The sequence below is a fragment of the Trachypithecus francoisi genome, unplaced genomic scaffold (genome assembly GCF_009764315.1).
Source record: "Trachypithecus francoisi isolate TF-2019V2 unplaced genomic scaffold, Tfra_2.0 Lachesis_group21, whole genome shotgun sequence".
Classification (NCBI taxonomy): domain Eukaryota; kingdom Metazoa; phylum Chordata; class Mammalia; order Primates; family Cercopithecidae; genus Trachypithecus; species Trachypithecus francoisi.
This window is the reverse complement of record NW_022681467.1, coordinates 49,686,202-49,707,670: the sequence shown is the minus strand read 5'-3', so window position 1 is coordinate 49,707,670 and position 21,469 is coordinate 49,686,202. Positions and strand designations below refer to the sequence as shown.

The 21,469-nt window shown below is 40.4% G+C and overlaps 1 protein-coding gene across 9 annotated transcripts in view; it reads left to right on the top strand.

Annotated features, from left to right (window-relative positions):
* The window catches only part of BCAS1 (brain enriched myelin associated protein 1), a 130,330-nt gene that overhangs the window by 78,930 nt on the left and 29,931 nt on the right, over positions 1-21,469 (top strand). For 6 of the 9 annotated variants that reach the window (XM_033186784.1, XM_033186778.1, XM_033186781.1 and 3 more), the window contains 2 exons: positions 8,393-8,605; positions 19,143-19,184. In XM_033186784.1, coding sequence (XP_033042675.1) covers positions 8,393-8,605; positions 19,143-19,184 — 255 coding nt within the window. The remainder of the gene's footprint in view (positions 1-8,392; positions 8,606-19,142; positions 19,185-21,469) is intronic. The other 3 variants (XM_033186785.1, XM_033186780.1, XM_033186783.1) reach the window with 1 other exon arrangement.

The window sequence follows — 21,469 nt, the reverse complement described above, 5'->3', positions numbered from 1 at the left end:
AGTGATTTTTAAGTCCCCGTAGTCAAACATTTCAAACAGATGTCTTCCTAGTGTGGACCAGGGTTCTGGAACTATTCTTCTAACCCAGTATTTCCCAAATGTCAATCACTTGTATACCACCTTCACCATTTTTGTTAGATGTACTATTATTTGATATTTTTACATTGAAATTGACCTATTTTCTATTTAAATCTATCTTTAAAAGAAACCTTATGTCATATATAGAAAATCAGAATAATTTTTCGTAAAAGGAAAGTAAGCATTAATATGGCTAATTAAAAAGACATTACATTCTAGCTACCTCATTTGTGTTAAGCTCTGAATCTGATGCTCTTTCTAGCTTTATTAAAAGGTGATTAATTGGCCAATGTTAGAAAAATGTTAAAGACGTACCATCACCAGACTGAGACTTTCTCCAGAATGTTACTACAAGGATTAAATGAGAGTTGAAAAAAGAGAAGTATTTTCACTATTTGAATACTATTTAATATCATATTTCTGCACAATCTATAATATTCTCTGATCCACCAATGGTATGCTTCCTACATTTTGGGAAATACTCTTCTAATCTCAAGTAACAATGTTATCTTTCTGTGGTCTGTTTCATCTATTTCCAGTATTAACTAAGCTTACACTGAACCCAAATAAAAGCCCAGGCGGAAAAAAGCAATGAATGAAGGCAGAGCACATTTTAACTCCATGTCCTTGGGAAACTGGACAACACTGAAGTCAGTTTGGGAAGTATTACGCTTCCAGTGTCTAAGAAGATGCCAGTGTTTGTCTGAAACCATCAGTTTAAAGGATCCCTGAATTGGGTTAGCATGTGTGAAAAATTGTTTAAAATATCAGCTATTTTCCACCAAGTCGAATGCATGCATTAAAAAAAATCCCTACCTGGATGTCACACAGTCCCAGGATTGTATATGCAAATAAGCACTCCATAGAAAGTTCTCACAGCTGAATCTGTATTTGCATAAGCAGACTATGTTATGAAGCCACGTTTCAATTTCCATACAGGAGAATTTTGTTCTGTAAAGAGAAAAGAATGGGGAGTGATAAATCTTGCAAGGGAGGAAGGGAGATTAAAATGTGCTCCAACATCACATGGGAAATAACTTAGTAACTGCTGGTGAAACGTGTCATAGATCTCATATGAAAGAATAGTTTGACTCCCACTTGGAGCTTTTGTAAGTAACGGGCCTTGAAAGTTTAAGAAGTATATGACATTTCTCCAGCTCTGCATTTCATGATGACATTCACTTCACGCACTACAAAATTTTACATCTGCAGTCTCTCTTGCCACCCGTAAAGGGACCACCCAAATTCAATGTTATCATTCCTAGGGCTTCCAAAAACCGTTGGCCTCCCGTCTTGTCACTGAGATAGACAGGGAAAAGACAGGATTCTGGAATAGTGGGAAGATGTAGGGGGAACAGCCTTCTGGGATTCTGTCACAGACACAAGGACCTCAGGGTTTTGCCTTGAGTGGCATTCAGTGTATTTTTTTATGTAAGTGTAAGTCCAAGTAAGGGACACCTCCCAAATGTTCTCAATTCTTATTTTCGCAGCAGTTTGTTAGAGCTCATTGCCTTTTACCTCTGCACCTGAGACAGTTTCTTTCTTTTTCTCTTTTGATTATTTCTGTTGTCTCTAAAGATAGGAAAATAGAGCCTTTAAATAGCCAGATTCTCTCAGTGACGTTATCATGATTTTAGGCGGTGTGATACTCTCCATTTCCCCATGGGTTTGTCACCTGGAACAGAAAACGGGAAATTCAAGCAAATTAAAGGATAAAACCATTTTGCTATTAAAAAAAAAAAAAAAGTTACCAATTCTGGTTAATCCTGGGGGTTTATTTCTCTACATCTCTATGATCCTTCTTATAAAAAGAATTTTCTCAGTTCAAAAAGTGGGGAAGTCTGAAATCAGTAAATGAAATACATTTAGTGTCAGCTTTTGCTGAATTGGAACCATTTTTCTTGGCCTCATGGCATGTGACGTCTCAGAATCAAACTTTTTCATGCAGCCGCCACTGTTTGGTGACAACTTCAGACACAAAACAGAATATTGCTTTAGAATGCTTTTGCCATGCCCCAAATACTCCCCTCCCTCCTCAGGTTTTCCCCATGCCTACCCTTTCTGTAAGGCAGCTGAAGTATTAGTAAGCAGCATGCATGATTCATAAGCTCTGCCATTCATTCATTGTTTTTAGTTCTTGGTGTAGTGTTTACTAACATCTCCTCTCTCCCACACCCAATGTGAAAACAAGATGAAAATTTGTTAAGAAGGTAAGGTCATTTGACGTACAATCTCCAAACTGAATCCACTAGAATTTCATAAGTAGGGCCACCAGGTAAAACACAGAGGACTCAGTTAAATTCAAATTGTTGATAAACAAGGAATAACTTTTTAATTTAAATATAAGTATGTCCCATGCAATGTTTGGGACATACTTACGCTAGAAAATTATTCTTGCTGATCTGAAATTAATATTTAATGGAGTGTTTTATATTCTTGTTCTCATGTGCTAAATCTGGCAACCCTACTCATGAGATTGCCTCCGAAAACACAACTAAAATTTTTGTAGTCTCCTCTGTAATGCAAACAAAAGATATCCATTTGGCTGATGCTGGCAGAACTCCATCTGGGAGACTTCTTTGGGAAGGGAGGAGAGTGGTGGGCAGGAATGAAAAGACTAATGGTGTTCTGACTGGTAGTCTACAACCCAGTGAGGAAGGGGTGGGTGGCTGGAAATATGGCATGGCAGGATCTTGTGTGGGTGTCTCTCTCTGGTCCCAGTCATAGACTGTAATTATTAATTGAATGATTGATTGTCTGTTTCGTGCCAGAAGGTAGGCCTGATGGAAATTAGGGATATAATCATGGCCAAGACTTTCTTGGTCTCGGGATATGATGATGACCAAGACTCTAGCAGAAGAGATACATATTCAACAAACAACTACACAAATAAATTAGAATTATATTATTACTATAACTATAGTACGGTCGTGCTCCTGTAATGTTTTTTCAGGGGTTCCTGGATATCCTCCCAATGCAAAGATAAAACAAATTGGTCATTTCCCTATGAAACTGACCAGATTAGATGTGTTTCCCAATCTTTATCTCAGTGTCATCCCCCACCATGATGCTTTTTTAGACTATTTTTTACCCTAATCACCCTTCTCTCCACGAAATTTTTAATGTAACGAATATTCTCTATACCTGTTGATGCACTATAATTCTTTAGGGGAGCCACAGACCATGTTAATATCTAATTTGGCATAACCCTTCTCCCAAGAAAAAAGGCAATTATTATTTTTTGTTGTATATTGCCCTTGTTGAGACTGGTGGTATAGATTTCCTTCCCTGATGGGTGGAATAGCCCAGGGAGCAGGAAACCTTGATTCACTGGAAACAGTGTAGTATGGAGTCACTATTAATGCTTGGGTTTGGGGATTAGACTCCCTGGATTCAACTGTCAGCTCTGCCCCCTCGTTAGTATAACCGTGGGCAAGTTACTTAGCCACCAAGCAACTAAATTTCCCTGTCTGTGAAACTGACATAAAAATTAGTGTCTTCCTATAAATTGTAGCATTTGATAGCATCATTAGAAAGTTATAGTTAACAGTAATTTATTGGATATTTCAAAATAGCTGGAGGAGAAGAATTGTAAGTTTCCAACACAAAGAAAGGATAAAAAGTTTGAGGTGATGGAAATTCCAGTTACCCTGGTTTAATCATTGCACTTTGTATACAGGTACCAAAATATCACATGTCACCCCCGAAAATATGTACAACTATGATTCATCAATTTTTTTTTTTTTCATGTTTTCAAAGACCATTTAGTGATTTGGTAAAATGTTTACAACATAATGTCAAATGGGGGCAAAACACCACATAAAATACTATCTCAACAATTTTTAACATTTTGATGTATTTTTTCCAATTTTTTCTTGTCTATATTCTTCTCTCCTTTTAAAAAGGAGAGAATGGGTGGGGTTGGGGTGAGGGGTTATACTAATGCTCTTTTGGACAAAGATGAGGGCTCTACTCTCTCCACTCTGGCTTGAGAGGCACTACCCAAGGTCAATGCCTCCGTGGAGTAATCTGCAAGCCTCCTTGTCCCAATGCACTAGGAGCCCCATAGAATGCCAGGAATCATCTTCTTTTGGCAGAGAGATGACTCATCCATCTTTTCTCAAAGGTTTCAGTGAATCCCAGGTTAAATGTCCCAAATTAGTGGTCACAACATTCAGATCTCAGAGCCACAAGAACAGGAGTACAGCAGAGCCTCACTTCAAGACCACTCGGAGGCGCTGGCTCCTCTGAAGCCCAGACGCTGCCAGCTCCCTGGGCCCAGGAGTCACAACCGCTTTCGTGCCCTGGGTTCTTCACTTCTTGTGGTGATCAGCTCCACATATTTTTCTGATGACGTCACCCATTCTGACTTCCTACATTTTGTAAGTTGATCTACAAGTAAAATCTTTCGTGAGGCTTAAAAAAAGAAGAAAATAAATAAAAGGTGTGCTGTAGGGAGATGGAGAGGAGGAGAAAGGCTGTTGCCTCTTTATTCTGAGATTTGCTGCAGCTGCGAGTGCCACTCCCCAGCTTGTTTCCTGGCTTCAGAGGGAGGCCAGTGGCCGGGCGTGGGTGACGTCAGGGCCAGGCCTGAGTCATCGCCAGCAGCCCGACCGGGCTGCCCTGCCACTCGGAAGGGGACAAAAGGAACCTTTGATGTCCAGAGGCCCTCCTCTCAGCACACTCGCCGGCACAGACCCGATTCATCAATTTTAAAATAGAAAAAGTAACAGTTCCTTCCTCATAGGACTTTTGTCAGGACATTCAGGTGCTTAAAACAGTGTCTGTCACTGTTACCTTTTATTCTTGTCATCAAATAAAAGTTTCAAGTTGGAAATTATGTCTTCAAGATGCAACGATGGTCCAGGGAGACTAGGCAGAGAGAGAAAGGGTGGTGGCTGAGTGGTGAAAACGGCCAAGTATGCCATGCATTAAGTAAACTGGAGCTGTCGCAGGGAACAGGGAAATTCTGGTACTCCAGGACCTGGAGGCCTTGTTTTTTGTAACCTCTATGTGACTCTGGGTAAGTGGGCTAAATGCACATCAAAGGGAACCCTTGAGCCAGAAAAATAACACAGCATTTAGAAAAGGTACAAAGCCAAGCCACAGAAGTTACACCAAAATAGCATAGGGCCGTGAAGCCTCCCTTCTAATGACTTTGGCAGGATTGATGATTGGCTTAAAGCAACCAGAGCCCTTTCTTAGAGATGGGGATGAGGTCAGCCCCAACCCCCGGATTCTTGCTCTAAAATGGACCACTGGGCATATGGAGATTCTCCCAGGAAAACAGAAGGAGAGGTTGTTGTTGGAGAAGTGGCCACGCTTGGCCACTCTTTGCTCCGATACTTGCTGAAGGACCGTAGGGCAGTTGTTCCCTGTACATGGAAAACTCTCTTCTTCCCTTCTCTGGTTAATTTTCAGTCACCTTTCAGATCAAAGCACAACCATCCTGTTCTCAGTAAAGCCTTCCCTGACTTTCATGAGTGGATCAAACTCTTTGATTTAGCTTTTTATGGGATTGAGAAGAATAACCTCAAATCCCCTCCCCACTCAGTAGCACGTATTACAGTTGAAATTTTACATTTGTTTGTGGAATTATTTACTGTCATCTTCTCCCTGAAGACGTGTAACCCCAGCACTTAGAATATATCATGGCTCATCCCAGCACTTTGGGAGGCCGAGACGGGCGGATCACGAGGTCAGGAGATCGAGACCATGCTGGCTAACGCGGTGAAACCCCGTCTCTGCTAAAAACTACAAAAAACTAGCCGGGCGAGGTGGTGGTGCCTGTAGTCCCAGCTACCCGGGAGGCTGAGGCAGGAGAATGGCGTAAACCCGGGAGGCGGAGCTTGCAGTGAGCTGAGATCCGGCCACAGCACTGCAGTCTGGGTGACAGAGCGAGACTCCGTCTCAAAAAAAAAAAACATATCATGGCTCAGAGAAGACACTCAAAGTGGCTTTTAAATGAATTAATGAATAATACTTTCTCTTATTTTCTAAAATAGAAAACAAGCTACTTAGCATGTGTGTGTTAGGAGGAGGGGTACTTACCCTTTAACCAGTCCCCTTTAATTTAATTACTGTGTAGAGCTAAAACAGCACCAGGTGCTCAAGACCATTTGGGACATTTGTAATGCAGAATTTTATGAGCTCAGCCATTTTGACTGAAATGTTAAATTCCAACATTTTGCCATTTTGTATACTTTTAAATGGAACTGGAGCTATTCCAGTATCAACTATCACAAAATTCATTTCCAGACGTTAGTTCTTTATCTTAACTTGAACTTAGAATCTGCTCAATGGATGACTCCTTCTTAGTATTAAAAAATTCAGCAAAGAAGATGTTGTGTCTTGCATCAAATAGTAAAGTTCATGTTATTTGCAAACATCCTTTGGAGAAGCAATGTGCTGCCTTAGAAGAGCTCTAGACAGGAGCCAGAAGTTCAGACTTGAGGCCAGGTTGTGCCCTTGTTCAGCATTGGGCAGATCATTGGCCTCAGTTTCCCCATCCATGAAAATTCATGCATTGGACCAGATGGGCTTTAAGACTCTTTCCAGGATCAAAAAATACTATCAAACTTTCTGAATTTGTCCATATTCTATTTTTCTTTTTTTTTGAGATGGTGTCTTATTCTGTTGCCTAGGCTGGGGTACAGTGGCACGATCATGGCTCACTGCAGCCTCCTAGGATCAAGCAATCCTCCTGCCTCAGCCTCCAAGTAGCTGGGACCACAGGTGCAAGCCACCATGCCCAGCTCATTTTTTATTATTTGTAGAGATAGGGTTTCACCATGTTGCCCAGGCTGGTCTTGAACTCCTGACCTCAAGAAATCCTCCCACATCGGCCTCCCAAAGTGCTGGGATTACAAGTGTTGGGCCACCACACCTGGCCCATACCCCATTTTTATTGCAATATATTTTTTCTTTTAGTCAGAAAATTTAGTCAAGGATATTACATCCCTGGGAATTTAAAGGGATTGAGTCACAAGTATCCGGAGCAAAAAAAATCATAAAATGAAGATGTTTAGGATTAAGAGATTAGGTCAGGTGAACCTGATGTTAAAATTATGAGTACCAATATTCACTCATGTCAAGATAGATTCTGACTATAATTCTCCCAACTCTTGCTTTATCTCATGACTCAGTGGGTGGCAGAGCATAGAAGTTAACACCCCCTTGCTGAAGAAATCAGGTGTCCTGGAACTGGACTTCAGGGCAGCTGCTCAGAGAGACAGAAGGAGAGAAGGGAGACAAGGACAGAGGGAGAGAAAGACAGAGGGATGGAGGGGGAGGAAGGGAAGAAGGGAAGGAAGAGAGAGGAAGAGAGGAAATAAAGACCGAATGGATAACATTTGAAGAAGTTTTTTTTTTTTTTTTTTTTTTTTTTTTGGAGACGGAGTCTCGCTCTGTCGCCCAGGCTGGAGTGCAGTGGCCGGATCTCAGCTCACGGCAAGCTCCGCCTCCCGGGTTTACGCCATTCTCCTGCCTCAGCCTCCCGAGTAGCTGGGACTACAGGCGCCCGCCACCTCGCCCGGCTAGTTTTTTGTATTTTTTAGTAGAGACGGGGTTTCACCGTGTTAGCCAGGATGGTCTCGATCTCCTGACCTCGTGATCCGCCCGTCTCGGCCTCCCAAAGTGCTGGGATTACAGGCTTGAGCCACCGTGCCCGGCCAAGAAGTTTTAATTGTGGAGTGTAGGGGCTGCACCTAAAAGTGAAGAAACAGGGTTTGTGGACACTCTTCCAATTCAAAACCCTTTCACCAAGTTCCAGTCTAGTTGTCTTTTACTAACTTTATAGCCTAACTCAGTCATCCCCTAAGTAGAATGTGGAGAAAAATTTCAGAAGTTCTATATTTATCTTAACTCTTCTTTAATTTCTAATTTTGATTAGTAAAATGATAAATGTTTATAATATATACATAAATAAGTATGCATGTATTGAAGGTGGAAATTCAAAATGTTTTTACTGATGGGAACTTGATTGAAACCATTTGGAGACCAGTGGCCTAAATCAGAACTCCATATTCTAACAGCAAAGGGCCTCTTACCACCACCTTGATTCCTAATGAGTTACTTACATAAACATAATTAATAATGCTTCTATGTTTATTTTTTGAAAGAAAAAATCTTAACTTTTTCCAAGATTTTAACACAAGTCCACATTCACAGTAAAAATTTTTAAATACAGAAAAATATAAAGGAGAAAATTAACATTATGTATAACCTCAGCCCATGTTTATTAAAAAGAGATTTTCCATTTTTAAAATTTTGAGACCATTTTGAATGTTTTCCTTTCATTTTTTTAACTCTTTAGGGGGCTGAAAAGTCACCCACCACTTCAGCTGACCTTAAGTCAGACAAAGCCAACTTTACATCCCAGGAGACCCAAGGGGCAGTCAAGAATCCCAAAGGATGTAACCCATCAGGGCACACACAGTCCACGACAACCCCTGAAACTGCGAAGGAAAGCATCAAGGAGAAATCAGGCCCCACCTCTCTGCCTCTGGGCAAACTGTTTTGGAAAAAGGTAAGTCTAATTTTCAAGCTTTAGAGAGTCATCAGGGTGGGGATGACTCAAGAAATTCTTTCTTTTGGGCTAACTGTTGTACACAACAATGTATGGAAGGTGTTTTTTCTTCTTCTTCAAAATGTCTCGACTTGCCATTGAGTTAAAGCCTTCTAATGTGTTCCCAGGAAGAATGAAATGCCTGTCATGTTATAAACATGTGTTTCATGGGAAAGAAGAGGAAATGAGCAAGTAGAATTTTTCATTCTTTGAGTGACTTCATTTCATGACAGAGGGTTATGGTATTTCATGATTTCATTTTCATTCTGAAATGGTTTAAAACTCTGGCTTCAGCCGGGCACAGTGGCTCACCCCTGTAATTCCAGCACTTTGGGAGGCCAAGGCGGGCGGATCACGAGGTCGGGAGATCGAGACCATCCTGGTTAACCCGGTGAAACCCCGTCTCTACTAAAAATACAAAAAATTAGCCGGGCGTGGTGGCGGGCGCCTGTAGTCCCAGCTACTCGGGAGGCTGAGGCAGGAGAATGGGGTGAACCCGGGAGGCGGAGGTTGCAGTGAACCGAGATCATGCCGCTGCACTCCAGCCTGGGCGACAGAGCCAGACTCCGTCTCAAAAAAAAAAACAAAAAAACCCTGGCTTCTTCCTGGTCTCTTTGAGCACTCTTACTCTGGCAAGATGAACCGCCTGGAGCTCTCTGTCTTCACTCCTCCCCAGTCAGGCAGAATCATTCATTATCAGCCACTAGGTCTCCACTCTCCTTTTAGAAACTTAGGGGGTATCCCTCAGTTCACCACTAGGGTAGGCACACACTGTGCTCTATGACAGGAAAAGTCAAACCACTGTCCGATTTTTTTCCCGTCTGAGGTCTGAGTGGTGCAAGGACAGGGGGATTAGGGCTGAGTTATTCTAGATCTATTCCTTAATTATTGCTGAGCAAGCCCCAGCTGCTACACATGTGCAGAGCTTTTGTCTGTTTTAAATTGGGCCAAAAGATGAGCAAGAAGTTGGAGATGAGGGTGTGGGTGGAATTCGTAGAGCTGGAAAAATCTAACTTCAGAATTTCATCAAAACATCTGTTGCACTTGGCACACCACGCAAAGCAGATGATGAATGCAGATGTCACTGTGGTGTCAGCTTTAGTCTCTCGTCCAGAATCCAGCTGGATGCAGGGCCTGTTCCCTGTTTGCTTCCTGTCATACAAAAACCTTCCTTCTAGGTTCTTCCCAGAACACAATCTTCAATATTTCATAAAAACTTTGGATGATGTCAGCTGACACATTCTGTTGTAATCCTTTTTCTTCATCACCCACCATTACTTATCTGAAAATATCTTTTACCAGCAATATAATAGAAGAAGAAACAATTTCCAAGTGAGTTATATGTGTATATTGGAGACAAGAGAGAAGACTTAAGCGGCCCATATTTGAATAATTTTAGTTAAATAATTATCACATATTCATATGCATATGCAAGGTGTCTTAGGAAAAATAGAGTTAGCACATTAAATCTGAGATTAATGTATGTTTTGCTCAAGGTTAAATAAGCATATGTTGTTTAAAAAGGAATCTAATAAAAAGGATAGTGCTATATCAATAATCGTTCTGATAGTAGATAAATAGTGGTAAATTTGGGTCCTCCAAGATGCAGACATCAAGACAGAATTGACATGCAAGAGATTTATTGGAGGAAGATGTCTGTGAAGAAGTAGGAGTGGCAGGGCTAGGTACAGAGAGCCTTCAGACTACAGAGCGTTCTGACCATCTAGGAAGAAAGAGAGAGAAGGAAGGAGGAGTGGGTGGAGAAAGCCTCAAACTGAGGGTGGTTCTAAGAAAGTCCTGACCAAGCCAATGGAGAATCGCAGAGTACAGATTGCCTGTTCTGGGAGGCCCACACTGGACCGGAATGAATGGCTCAGTCAGTACTCCTGTCGTGCCCAGTCATTGGTAAGAGCCCCCAGGGAGAGGAGCGGATACTAAAGCCATGACAGGTGGGGCTGTCCTTCTTGCAGGAATCTGAACAGCACATATCCATGGCTGCTACAGATGATACGATATGGCAAAAACCACACAGGTGGCGTGCCAGTGGCTGAAGTTTGAGGAACACTGATGTAAGAGCTAAAAGTTTGAAATCAGACAGATCTGATTTTGAGACTCAGTTCGTCTCTATGAGCTTTCGTTTCCGAACTTGTAAGATGCAAATGATAACAGTACCTATGTCATACAAATGAAGTCAGGATTAAGTGAAATAATGATGGTAAAACCTCCAACACTGGACCTAGTTCAAAAGTGCCCACTGAACAGTGTTACCTATCATCTATTTCCTCTGTGCTCAGGAGGGTTGAAGAACTAACCGTGCCGACCTGTTTATCTTTCTGTACTGTCGAGTTTGAGAAAGCTGCTAAACTATTCCCTCAAGTGCTTATTTAATGTTTGGAATCTACAAGAGATACAATGGTTCTTCTTTGAAGTTCAAGCTATTCCTTTGAAAAACAATGTCAGGACAACTTGACATTCATCTCCCTAATGATAGAACTTCATTTATTTCAGTCTCACTGTCTTTTGCGCCACTATTTAGCTTTATTTATTTAGTATATCATTAAAAATATGAAGTTAAAAGAAATCAAAAACCAAATCCCCTGTGTCTCTCCTTCTTGCGCCCAATCAGAAGAAGAGGCTCTACAAGCAGGTTTTACTTATTAAACAATATTTTAATTACTTCATTTGTGCTAAGTTGTTTTGTGCTAAATAGTTTGTGCTAAATACTAGGCATTGAAAAAGCAGCAGTAAACAAATGTCTGCCCTTTCCTAGCTTATATTCTTGTAAGAAAGCGTATAGTCTAGTAGAAAACAAAATGAGTACCTTTGTTTTCTTTAAATTCCAAAGACTATGATTATAAAATCACCCTTGTAAATTTTTGAAGAGTTTTGAAAAATGCAAAGGGAAATTCTAGGAAATTCTTACATTTTCTTATATTTTCACTGATAACTAACCTAACCTCTCTTTCTTCTCTCATTTTTAGTTGAAAAGCTTTCAAACATATTGATTTTCAAGTTTATAAGCCTGTAGTTATGGACAGCAGAAACGAATTTTTCCCAAAACAGGCTATGGATATAAATGTATAAGTTGTTTTGATTTATAGTCTTTATTGCTAGAGTAGTTATTATTATAAAATTAAAAAAATACTTTAAGGAAACCAATTTCAAATTATGTTGTATTTTCCAAAAACACGTTTAAAATGCAGTTAACTGGAGTAAATATGCCCTTTACTGTTCTGAGTAAACTGGGTTCTCACTTGCTCTGTGATACGAATACAGGTTAAATGTGAGATCCAGGCATGGCTCAAAGAACTGACTCAAAGAGGATGCTATAATACATCAGTCATAAGTTATTTACAGTATTTGAGTTTCTTTTCCTCATTTGTTGAATAAGAGGATTGGGATACATAATGTTGATAATTCTTGTGTAATGCAAGGCTTACATAACAGAATCAGAAAGGTTGAATTGTGTATCCCTGGACAAATTGCTTGACCACTCAAAGACCGTCCTTTCTAATCTGTAAAATAAGGACTATGTTTTTCTCACAGTATTGTTATAAGAAACCAATAATTGTACATATAAAGCACCTAATATATAGTATGTGCTCAGTGAACGATGTCCTCATTTCTTCAAGTATGAACAATCAGCGGTCATGACTAAATGCGCACGTGTGGCTTCTGGTGTTAACACCACCCTAAGTACAAAACAAGTATAAAATTCATTTGCTATCATCAAAAGATTTGAAATCCATTTGGAGGACCATGATACACACACACACACATGCGCACATGTATTTGTAATTAATAATTGATATATTTGGAATATCTTCAAAATAGCCCTTTTCTGCTTTCCTTTGGGGGAGACAAAAAGTGGAGTGGGAAAAGAATGTGCACTCTGAAGCCACAGAGACGTTATCAAATCTCGGTTCTGACAGTGACTGACTGTTTGAATTTTAGCAGAGCACTTAAACTCTTGAGCCTCAGTTTCTTCAGTTATAAAATTGGCCAATGATATCTATCTTTCATGTTTATTGGGAGGATTGAGTAAAAAAGAAAGGAAGGAAGGAAGGGAGGGAGGGAGGGAGGGAGAGAGGGATGGAGGGAGGGAGGGAAGAACACCAAATGACTGATATTCAGTGAATTATAACCCCATTCTGAAACAATGAAATTTGCAATTTAGTGTTACTCTCTGGAGTACAGGTAACAAATGCTATGGTTGTTTAGAAAAGGGAGCAATCAATCAGTGTACGTCAAAATAGACTTAAGAACTTAAAAAATGTATCTGAATCATTTGGGTGATTTGTTTCAAACACAGATTTTTTTTTTTTTTTGAGACGGAGTCTCACTCTGTCACCGGGGCTGGAGTGCAGTGGCCGGATCTCAGCTCACTGCAAGCTCCGCCTCCCGGGTTCACGCCATTCTCCTGCCTCAGCCTCCCGAGTAGCTGGGACTACAGGCGCCCGCCACCTCGCCCGGCTAGTTTTTTTTGTATTTTTTAGTAGAGACGGGGTTTCACAGTGTTAGCCAGGATGGTCTCGATCTCCTGACCTCGTGATCCGCCCGTCTCGGCCTCCCAAAGTGCTGGGATTACAGGCTTGAGCCACCGCGCCCGGCCTCAAACACAGATTTTAACACCTTCCCATGGGGATTCTGGTTGAGAAAGTCTGGGCATATGTCTGGACAATTATGGAAGCACTTGAAAGATGGGCTGACCAATCTGGGCTTAATAGAAAATGTCTTAGGGCTACTGTGAGCTTAATGAACTCAGAAGAGCTGTCACATGATCAAAATGATGCTTTTAGAAGACTCACTAGGAACAGGGCAAATGCTGGCTTAAGTGTTACCATATGAAAGTCTTTTAAAGAAACCTTAAGAATTGAATTCGCTCTTTAAAGGAGAGGAAACTCTGTTATTCTGGTTTCTACGGATAAGTTATCTGCTGTTTAGCTCCCCTATTCTTAGCAATATAAATGTCCATACAGGATCCTGTAGATTTTAGACTAGATTTTTTTATTGTCACTGTTAATGAGGCTGGACCTCAACTGTGGGTCATCCACCACAACGTACTCATTGGCAGTAGAAAATAATGAATTGAAAAATGATACTCCTGGTTCCCTAGCTCACAGGCTTCCTGTTATATAGAGAACATACAGAAAGAAGGGAGAAGTTGCCTTCATTTGTCTTTACGTATGAGCATGGAAACGACGCCCAATACAAATACAGGTTAAATGTGAGATCCAGGCTTGGCTCAAAGAGCTGACTCAAAGAGGATGCTATAATACATCAGTCAGCCTTCAAGGAGAGTAGAGACACACCTCAAGCCCCAAAGGCAGGTGTGATGTTCGAGTAAGAGCAAAGGTTTAATAGATGTTCCAGTAGAGACCTAGAAAATAAAGGACATTGGTTTCCATTTTGAATACTAGCTTGGAATACACCATAAAGCACTGAACCCACTGCCTGACAATAATAGCCTAAGAGTGGCCCTATAATGTGGGTTGTCATCATTATTATCTTTATTAGCATTACTGTTTTTCTCAGCTCTGTGCAATTGCATCTAATGCATGCTACTAAGCTGGAGGAATGCAAGCCAACAAAGAGTATTTATTAAGAAACAAAACATATTGCAAGGAGCTGTCTTTGGAAAGGCCTCTGGAGTCTGGCCTCGGCCCTGTTTATTCAAAATTTTTATCAGTTAACTTGGACAATGACCAAGTTAAAAGAACATTTATCAAGTTTACAAGCTGGGTGGGTTCACTAATGCAGTCCAAAATATAAACAATATGAATCTCAAAATAATGGCACAATGGGCTGAAGTTAGTATGACCTAGAATATTTGGTTTTCAAACATCAACATGCCACTATGTTATGGTACTTGGGCCATCAAGATTTTAACTGAGACCCACATTGTCCCCTACTCCATTCCAACTTTGGAACCTAATATAACCTCTTAGTTAGCAGTAAAATGTCTGTTTATAAGGGGTTCAGTAGCAAACATACATCTAGTCCAAAAGCCGACTTAAGAACATTTCAAAAGCAACACAGAATTACTCAAGAAAAGTCCTAAATAGGTCTAGTAGATCTAGCCAATGTCACTTCTTCCCAGCATTTATAAAAATCGCTACTGTTAATTGAAAATATACCATGTGCAGGTACCGTGCTAAGTGCTTTACATAAACAAAATAAATATCAGCAATTTTCATAGAATGTTGAGCATAAATGAATCCATGCCCACACAAATCCCATCCAGATAGTTCCAGGGATCCAAGATAGGTGATCATGAATCAGCCTGGGCTGCCCTATGTCCCTTCTGGGTGGTCACCCCCAAGCCACACCACTGCCACCACCACAGCCACCAAGGAGATGATCCGTGCCAATTTATCCCACTCGTCACTGCTGCTGGGACTCCCAAGCCCACCGGAGTTCACCTGTCTCTTGCAAGGCAACAGGCAGAAAACTTTTTCCTTCCATGTTATGCTCAGCACTGAAAGGAGAATCCCGCTGCAGCTGCTTGGGCCCCAGAGTGACCGCATTTGGCAAGACCCACCATCGGCATCCATACAGCCCTTTTTCTCCCCAGTCCACACCCAATTCAAGAGTAGCTGAGCTGGACTGAGTTGTGCTACCAGTCACCAGCACCCTACCCAGAACCACTATTTCCCACAAGCCCTGGAGGTTGCTGATTCTGGAGTTCTTATTGCTCCTGGTAAATTCTCTTTCTAGGGTCCATTTCTTGAAACCTTTATTTTTGCTCCACTTCAATGCATTCTGGCTTATAGAAAAGCCTATAAACAACTGTACCCTAATTCCAGACATGGTTCAAGTTGTTCCTGCCCCTCCCCCATATGCATATCTTCCAGGATCTCCACCTCCCATGTAAATGAGAGTCTTCATGTAAGTACCAAGAGGAACCATGTGGGTTTGACTCCAGCCACCAGGCTTCAGTGAGTCGCAGCTGTGCTTCAGCCATGATTTTCCCTACACGGGCTTTATTTTATTTTTCCTTAAAACAACACCATGATCAGTAGATAGTCTAACAGTCAGCCTTTGAGTAAGTGAACTGAGGTGCAGAGAAGTGTGATTAATTTGCCCAAGATTGCATGGCTGAAACACTGAATTTGTACCTGATTCCTTAGTGTATGGTGCTCTAGACTTGGGTTCTGAGCAGATTTTCTTTTACATGTATCAAACACTCAAAGGGGCATCAGAACCTGTCCTCTCATTATCCATTTTTTGAATTCTTATATTCACTGGATATTTCGACAACTGCTAACAGAAGGCTACACTTGTAGACCAGTGTGCAAATGTACAAGAATAGTTCAAAATTATTTAGAACGGCTCTCGGAAACAATCTGAGAAGCATTTAATCATTTACATAGTGCATATATCTCCTATTTTCATTCTGCTCCAATTCTCCTGGTGACATTAAGAATCTCTTCTTGGCCGGGCGTGGTGGCTCATGCCTGTAATCCCAGCATTTTGAGAGGCCGAGGTGGGCAGATCACAAGGTAAGCAGATCAAGACCATCCTGGCTAACACGGTGAAACCCCGTTTCTACAAATTTAATACAAAAAGTTAGCCGAGCATGGTGGCGGGCGCCTGTAGTCCCAGCTACTCGGGAGGCTGAGGCAGGAGAATGGCGTGAACCTGGGAGGCAGAGCTTGCAGTGAGCCAAGATTGTGCCAGTGTACTCCAGCCTGGGTGACAGAGCAAGACTCTGCCTCAGAAAAAAAAAAAAAGAAGAAGTCTCTTCTTGATATTCATAGGCATTTATTACTGTACAAACACCTGCTGATCTCTTTTTTAAAGAAAGACTTAAAAACAATTAGAACTTAATGTGTGTTTTTTATTTATTGTACTTTTTAATACATACTACTACTTACAGCAAGGATGTTGATATGACATTTACTGTAATGATAAGGCATTTCTTTTAAAATATATTTAACTTTAAAAAGTAAAATACATTTAAGTAAAAAATATTAAGTAAAAATATATTTAAGTAAAAAGAGGGTCAGTTTAAAGAAAAACATCAATTAAATAGAGGTGGTACATGGACAGGTCAAGAATTAGAACATGGTATGAAAATCATTGAAGTCTGAGAGATGCTCAACTGAATTAGTTCCCAAAATTAGTGCTTTCCCAAATAGCCTGACTTTAAAAATATAAAATAGCAATTCCTTTTGAAACAGACAATATTTATAATGCCAGATTTAAAACATCAGAAAGATGTGGAGGTCTGAAACCATAATGAAGATTTTAAAAATCTGTTCAGAAGCAGCCACTTCTATTCCTCACTATCACCTACATTGGTAATGGAATCTATACCAAGTTCCCAGTTGCTTCTGAAATATAGTGAGCAATGAACAGCCAGAAACTTTCTAGACATGGGCAATCAAAGATAAAAACTAGTCTTGTTGCAATAAACTGGGACAGGAAAAAGGGTATGAAAACCTAGAAGTACTGTTCTTAAATAATGGAAGAGTTTTCTTGGTCTAATATAAACAGTATAATAATTCCTGAAACTTTGGTGGGCTGACCTTAGGTCTGGCTTTAAAGATACCATTTGGTTCATTACCTGTTCATAGTATTAACTAGTGTCTGACTAACCTCAGAGAAAAGGGGTGCAGTTTCAAGGAAGTATCTGATTTGGTTTGGCTGTGTCCCCACCCAAATCTCATCTCAAATTGTAATCCCCATAATCCCCAGGTGTCAAAGGAGGGACCTGATAGGAGGTGATTGGATCATGGGGGAAGCTTCCCCCATGCTGTTCTCTTGATAGCGAGTGAATTTTCACAAGATCTGATGGCTTAATAAGGGGCTCTTCTCCCTTCACTCTCTCTTGCCTGCCGCCATGTAAGATGTGCCTGTTTCCCCTTCCACCATGATTGTAAGTTTCCTGAGGCCTCCCCAGCCATGTGGAACTGTGAATCCATTAAACCTCTTTCCTTTATAAATTACCCAGTCTCAGGTAGTATCTTTATAGCAGTGTAAAAACAGATTAATACAGTAACACTACTGCTAATTTCTTCTGAACACACTACAATTTCCTGATAATCAGAAGCTTCCAGAAATTCAACAATCTCTTTTAGGAACATTTTTGTGCCCAGAGAAACTTCACTATGGGAAGAAGATAACTAGAAATAAATTATGCAATCTGAAGATCTCATCTAGAGAGACAATAAGTCTGTATGTGAAGAAAGAAGTTCACACAATTGCTGAAAAAATGTGTTTCTGACCCTTGAAGTCATCATAGCAGGGGAAAATTTGGTTTTTAGATGTAAAATAAATGCATTAGAACCATTTCTACCACTTTCTAGTTCTAGTTTAACTGGAACAAGTGGCTTCACCTCTGTGAACCTCTATTTCTTACTCTGTAAGTGATCACAATACTTACCATTTTGGGGTGCTTTAAGTGAGATAATATATAACGCAAGATGCCTAGTGCAGAAGATATATTTGTAAATATCACTTCCTGTCTTCCCCTCCCCTGGATGTCTTAAAGAAAAAAAATAGGACTTAGTAACAAAATGGATATAGACAGAGTTCTTAACTTGTAATCCAAGAGGAGAGACACAGAAGGTCTATGAATCCTGAAATTATTTGCAAAGTATATTGCTTACGTGCATTTCTCTGGGAGGAGAGTCCAGATCTGTGAAATGAGTCTCAAAGTGATCTGTAACATCCACACGCGTCCGTCCAGAAGTTTAAGAACCACCAAAAGAAAGATGCAAAAATGAACTCCAAAGTTGGCTGATAGAATAATTGTGACTTTGAACTTTGACAGAATGGGGATGACTCCTATCCCACTTGGGGCAGGACTGCATATGCCAGAATTACTCCAGGGAGTAAAATGGTGTTTGAATGTAGATATGTAGGACTGCAGCAATCTAGCCTTCCACAGATATGTTTTAGTCAAATTGAACTTTGACTTGATGAACTTGGCCTAGACTGAGGCCTGGTGAAAGCAGCGGCCCCTGCTGCTGGCCCCTGCGCTATGGTGAGGATAGGGCTTGGACCTTGCTTGCTGTATTATAAAGCCTGCTTGCTCAAAAGGTCCACTGAATGAGTTTCTCTGGACTTATTACCAGAATTTTCCTGAGCAGCTTCTTTGTTTTTATCTAACAGTGACTCTGTATTGAATGATTAATTGCATTTCTCTCTTTTCATCAGCTACTAGAAAATATAAAGACAAGTATGTTGCTTACCTATAGCAGTTAGTATTCTCTGTGACAACACTTCTGCTTGCTCCATTTGTATCATGGCTGCATCCATGTTTTAATTTTCTCTTGGTTGAATTTTAAAATACATAACTATATATATACATATATACTGTTTTCATTTTTGTAAGTCTCCTTCAAGTCCTTTTTAGAATGAGGTGTACATAGGCAATTCACTGTCCCCAAATGCACCACAAGACTGTGAGCCCAACTAACCCTTTGCTTTTATGTAACAATTTTGTTTTTGTAACCTTTTAACTCTCACTTTTGTTTTTATCTTCCTTTAGTCAGTTAAAGAGGACTCAGTCCCCACAGGTGCAGAGGAGAATGTAAGTTACACATTGCACGGCAGAATCATTCCATTCTCATCTTCCGCCATGTTGGACAATTGGGCATTTTCAGCTCTGGGATCCTGTGTTCTTGCATGCTGCCAGTGTGATTTGTTTGTTGTAGACTCTTTCACCCCATATGTGATTAGGGACGCATGGAGGATAACATTGGATAAATTTTTGTAGCTCTCATTGAATCAGTGCAAAATAAATGCAAAATCAGGGCACGAATTTTTATAATTGTTATCAATAGGGGCTGAAAGAGTCTACTACACATAAGAATAGCTTTGTGCTTCCTTGAGGGATAATGATGCTCCGCCTGCTGCTTCATTCCACCTTGACTGCTCGTTCACTCTTATTTCCATAGTAATCCAGTTTCTTACTAATTTGGGGCAGTACCCAGGACAGGGAGTTGCATCAGGCATGAGAATATCTTGCAGCAATAGACGCTGAGAATGTCAGTCTCAGGTTAAGACAGCTGACTCCACAGGTCTACCTCTGAGATAGAGACGTTGAGCCTCACTGTTTTCCTGGCTTTTAATCTTCTAGAGGAATCGTCAAAATTTTCAAGACAGTACCTTCATCCATGAAAGGGATGGTGCTATATAAAGCACCACAAAAACGTAGCTCCCAGAGAGATTAATAAATTGACCTCGTGAGTTTCAGACCCAAAACAACAGCTGTCTGCCCTGAAAGAAGTACAGTCTTTGGGAAATTTTTATAAGTAGGGATAAGTGAATTCACAGCTCCTTAAGATAGAAACCGGACATTATTGTTTTGCCAAAGCAAAACTGTTCTGGGTGTCCCTTATTTACTTGCCATAAATAGGGAGTGTGTTTTTATTTTTATTTAGTTTTGGGAACTGAACAGATGTTGAACATCCACACACATTCCTGAAATATTGTCTGTGATGTGGAATAAAAATTAGAATGGCTATGTTATGATTTTTGTTGGAAGAAAAATCTTGAAATTGTGTCCAGAGTTGGTTCCTTCCAGTGGGTTCTTGGTCTCGCTGACTTCAAGAAAGAAGCTGCAGACCTTCACAGCGAGTGTTACAGCTCTTAAAGGTGGCACAGACCCAAAGAGTGAGCAGCAGCAAGATTTATTGTGAAGAGCGAAAGAACAAAGCTTCCACAGCATGGAAGGGGACCCAAGTGGGTTGCTGCTACTGGCTGGGGTGGCCAGCTTTTACTCCCTTATTTGACCCCACCCACATCCTGCTGACTGGTCCATTTTACAGACCACTGATTGGTCCATTTTACAGAGTGCTGATTGGTGCATTTACAAACCTTTAGCTAGACACAGAACACTGATTGGTGCATTTTTACAGAGTGCTGGTTAGTGCATTTACAATCCTTTAGCTAGACACAGAGCACTGATTGGTGCATCTTTACAGAGTGCTGATTAGTGCATTTACAATCCTTTTGCTAGACAGAGTGCTGATTGGTGCATTTACAATCCTTTAACTAGACACAGAGCGCTGATTGGTGCATTTTTACAGAGAGCTGATTGGTGCATTTACAATCCTCTAGCAAGACAGAAAAGTTCTCCAAGTCCCCACTTGACCTGGGAAGTCCAGCTGCCTTCACCTCTCAAAATCTGTTTGTTGGTTTTGCTGCCTTTCCTTCCTTCCTTCCTTCCTTCCTTCCTTCCTTCCTTCCTTTCTTCCTTCTTTTCTTTCTTGAGCCAATCTTAGTAGCTCAGCAAAGCTAAGGTCTCTCATCATTCCAGAAAGTTCTCATGAATTACTATTTTATAGAAAGTCAAAGTTTCTATTCCAGCAACCTACAAGAAGGAACTCCACAAGACTTCTTCCCACAAACTTTAAGTTTAAAAGCTGCCCGTAAAATCTGTAGCATCTGTTGGCTTTGAGGTTCTGACTTTTCTAAAGAAAAACTTTTTGGATATTTGTGTGCAGTTGCTTGTTTAGGGAACCCTGTGTTTCCCGCAGCTCAGATGCTAAAATGCAGAGTTGATCTCTAACAGGCAAACAGAAGATATTCCGTTTTCTAGTGTGAAATTTTAAATAGAAATATAAACAGGAATTAAAAGTTAAATTATTGACACCAAACAATAACACAAAAACTGATGATAAGGACATAAAATAAGGCAAAATATTTGTTAAATAAAATAAAGAAGCATTATAAAAATTGCCTTAAATGACTTAACACTACAAGTGACATTTTGATTTTTAAGGCTCAATATTTCATCCTCTTTTTTTTTGTTTGTGTGTTTGTTTATTTGTTTTCTTGAGACAGAATTTTGCTGTTTTCACCCAGGCTGGA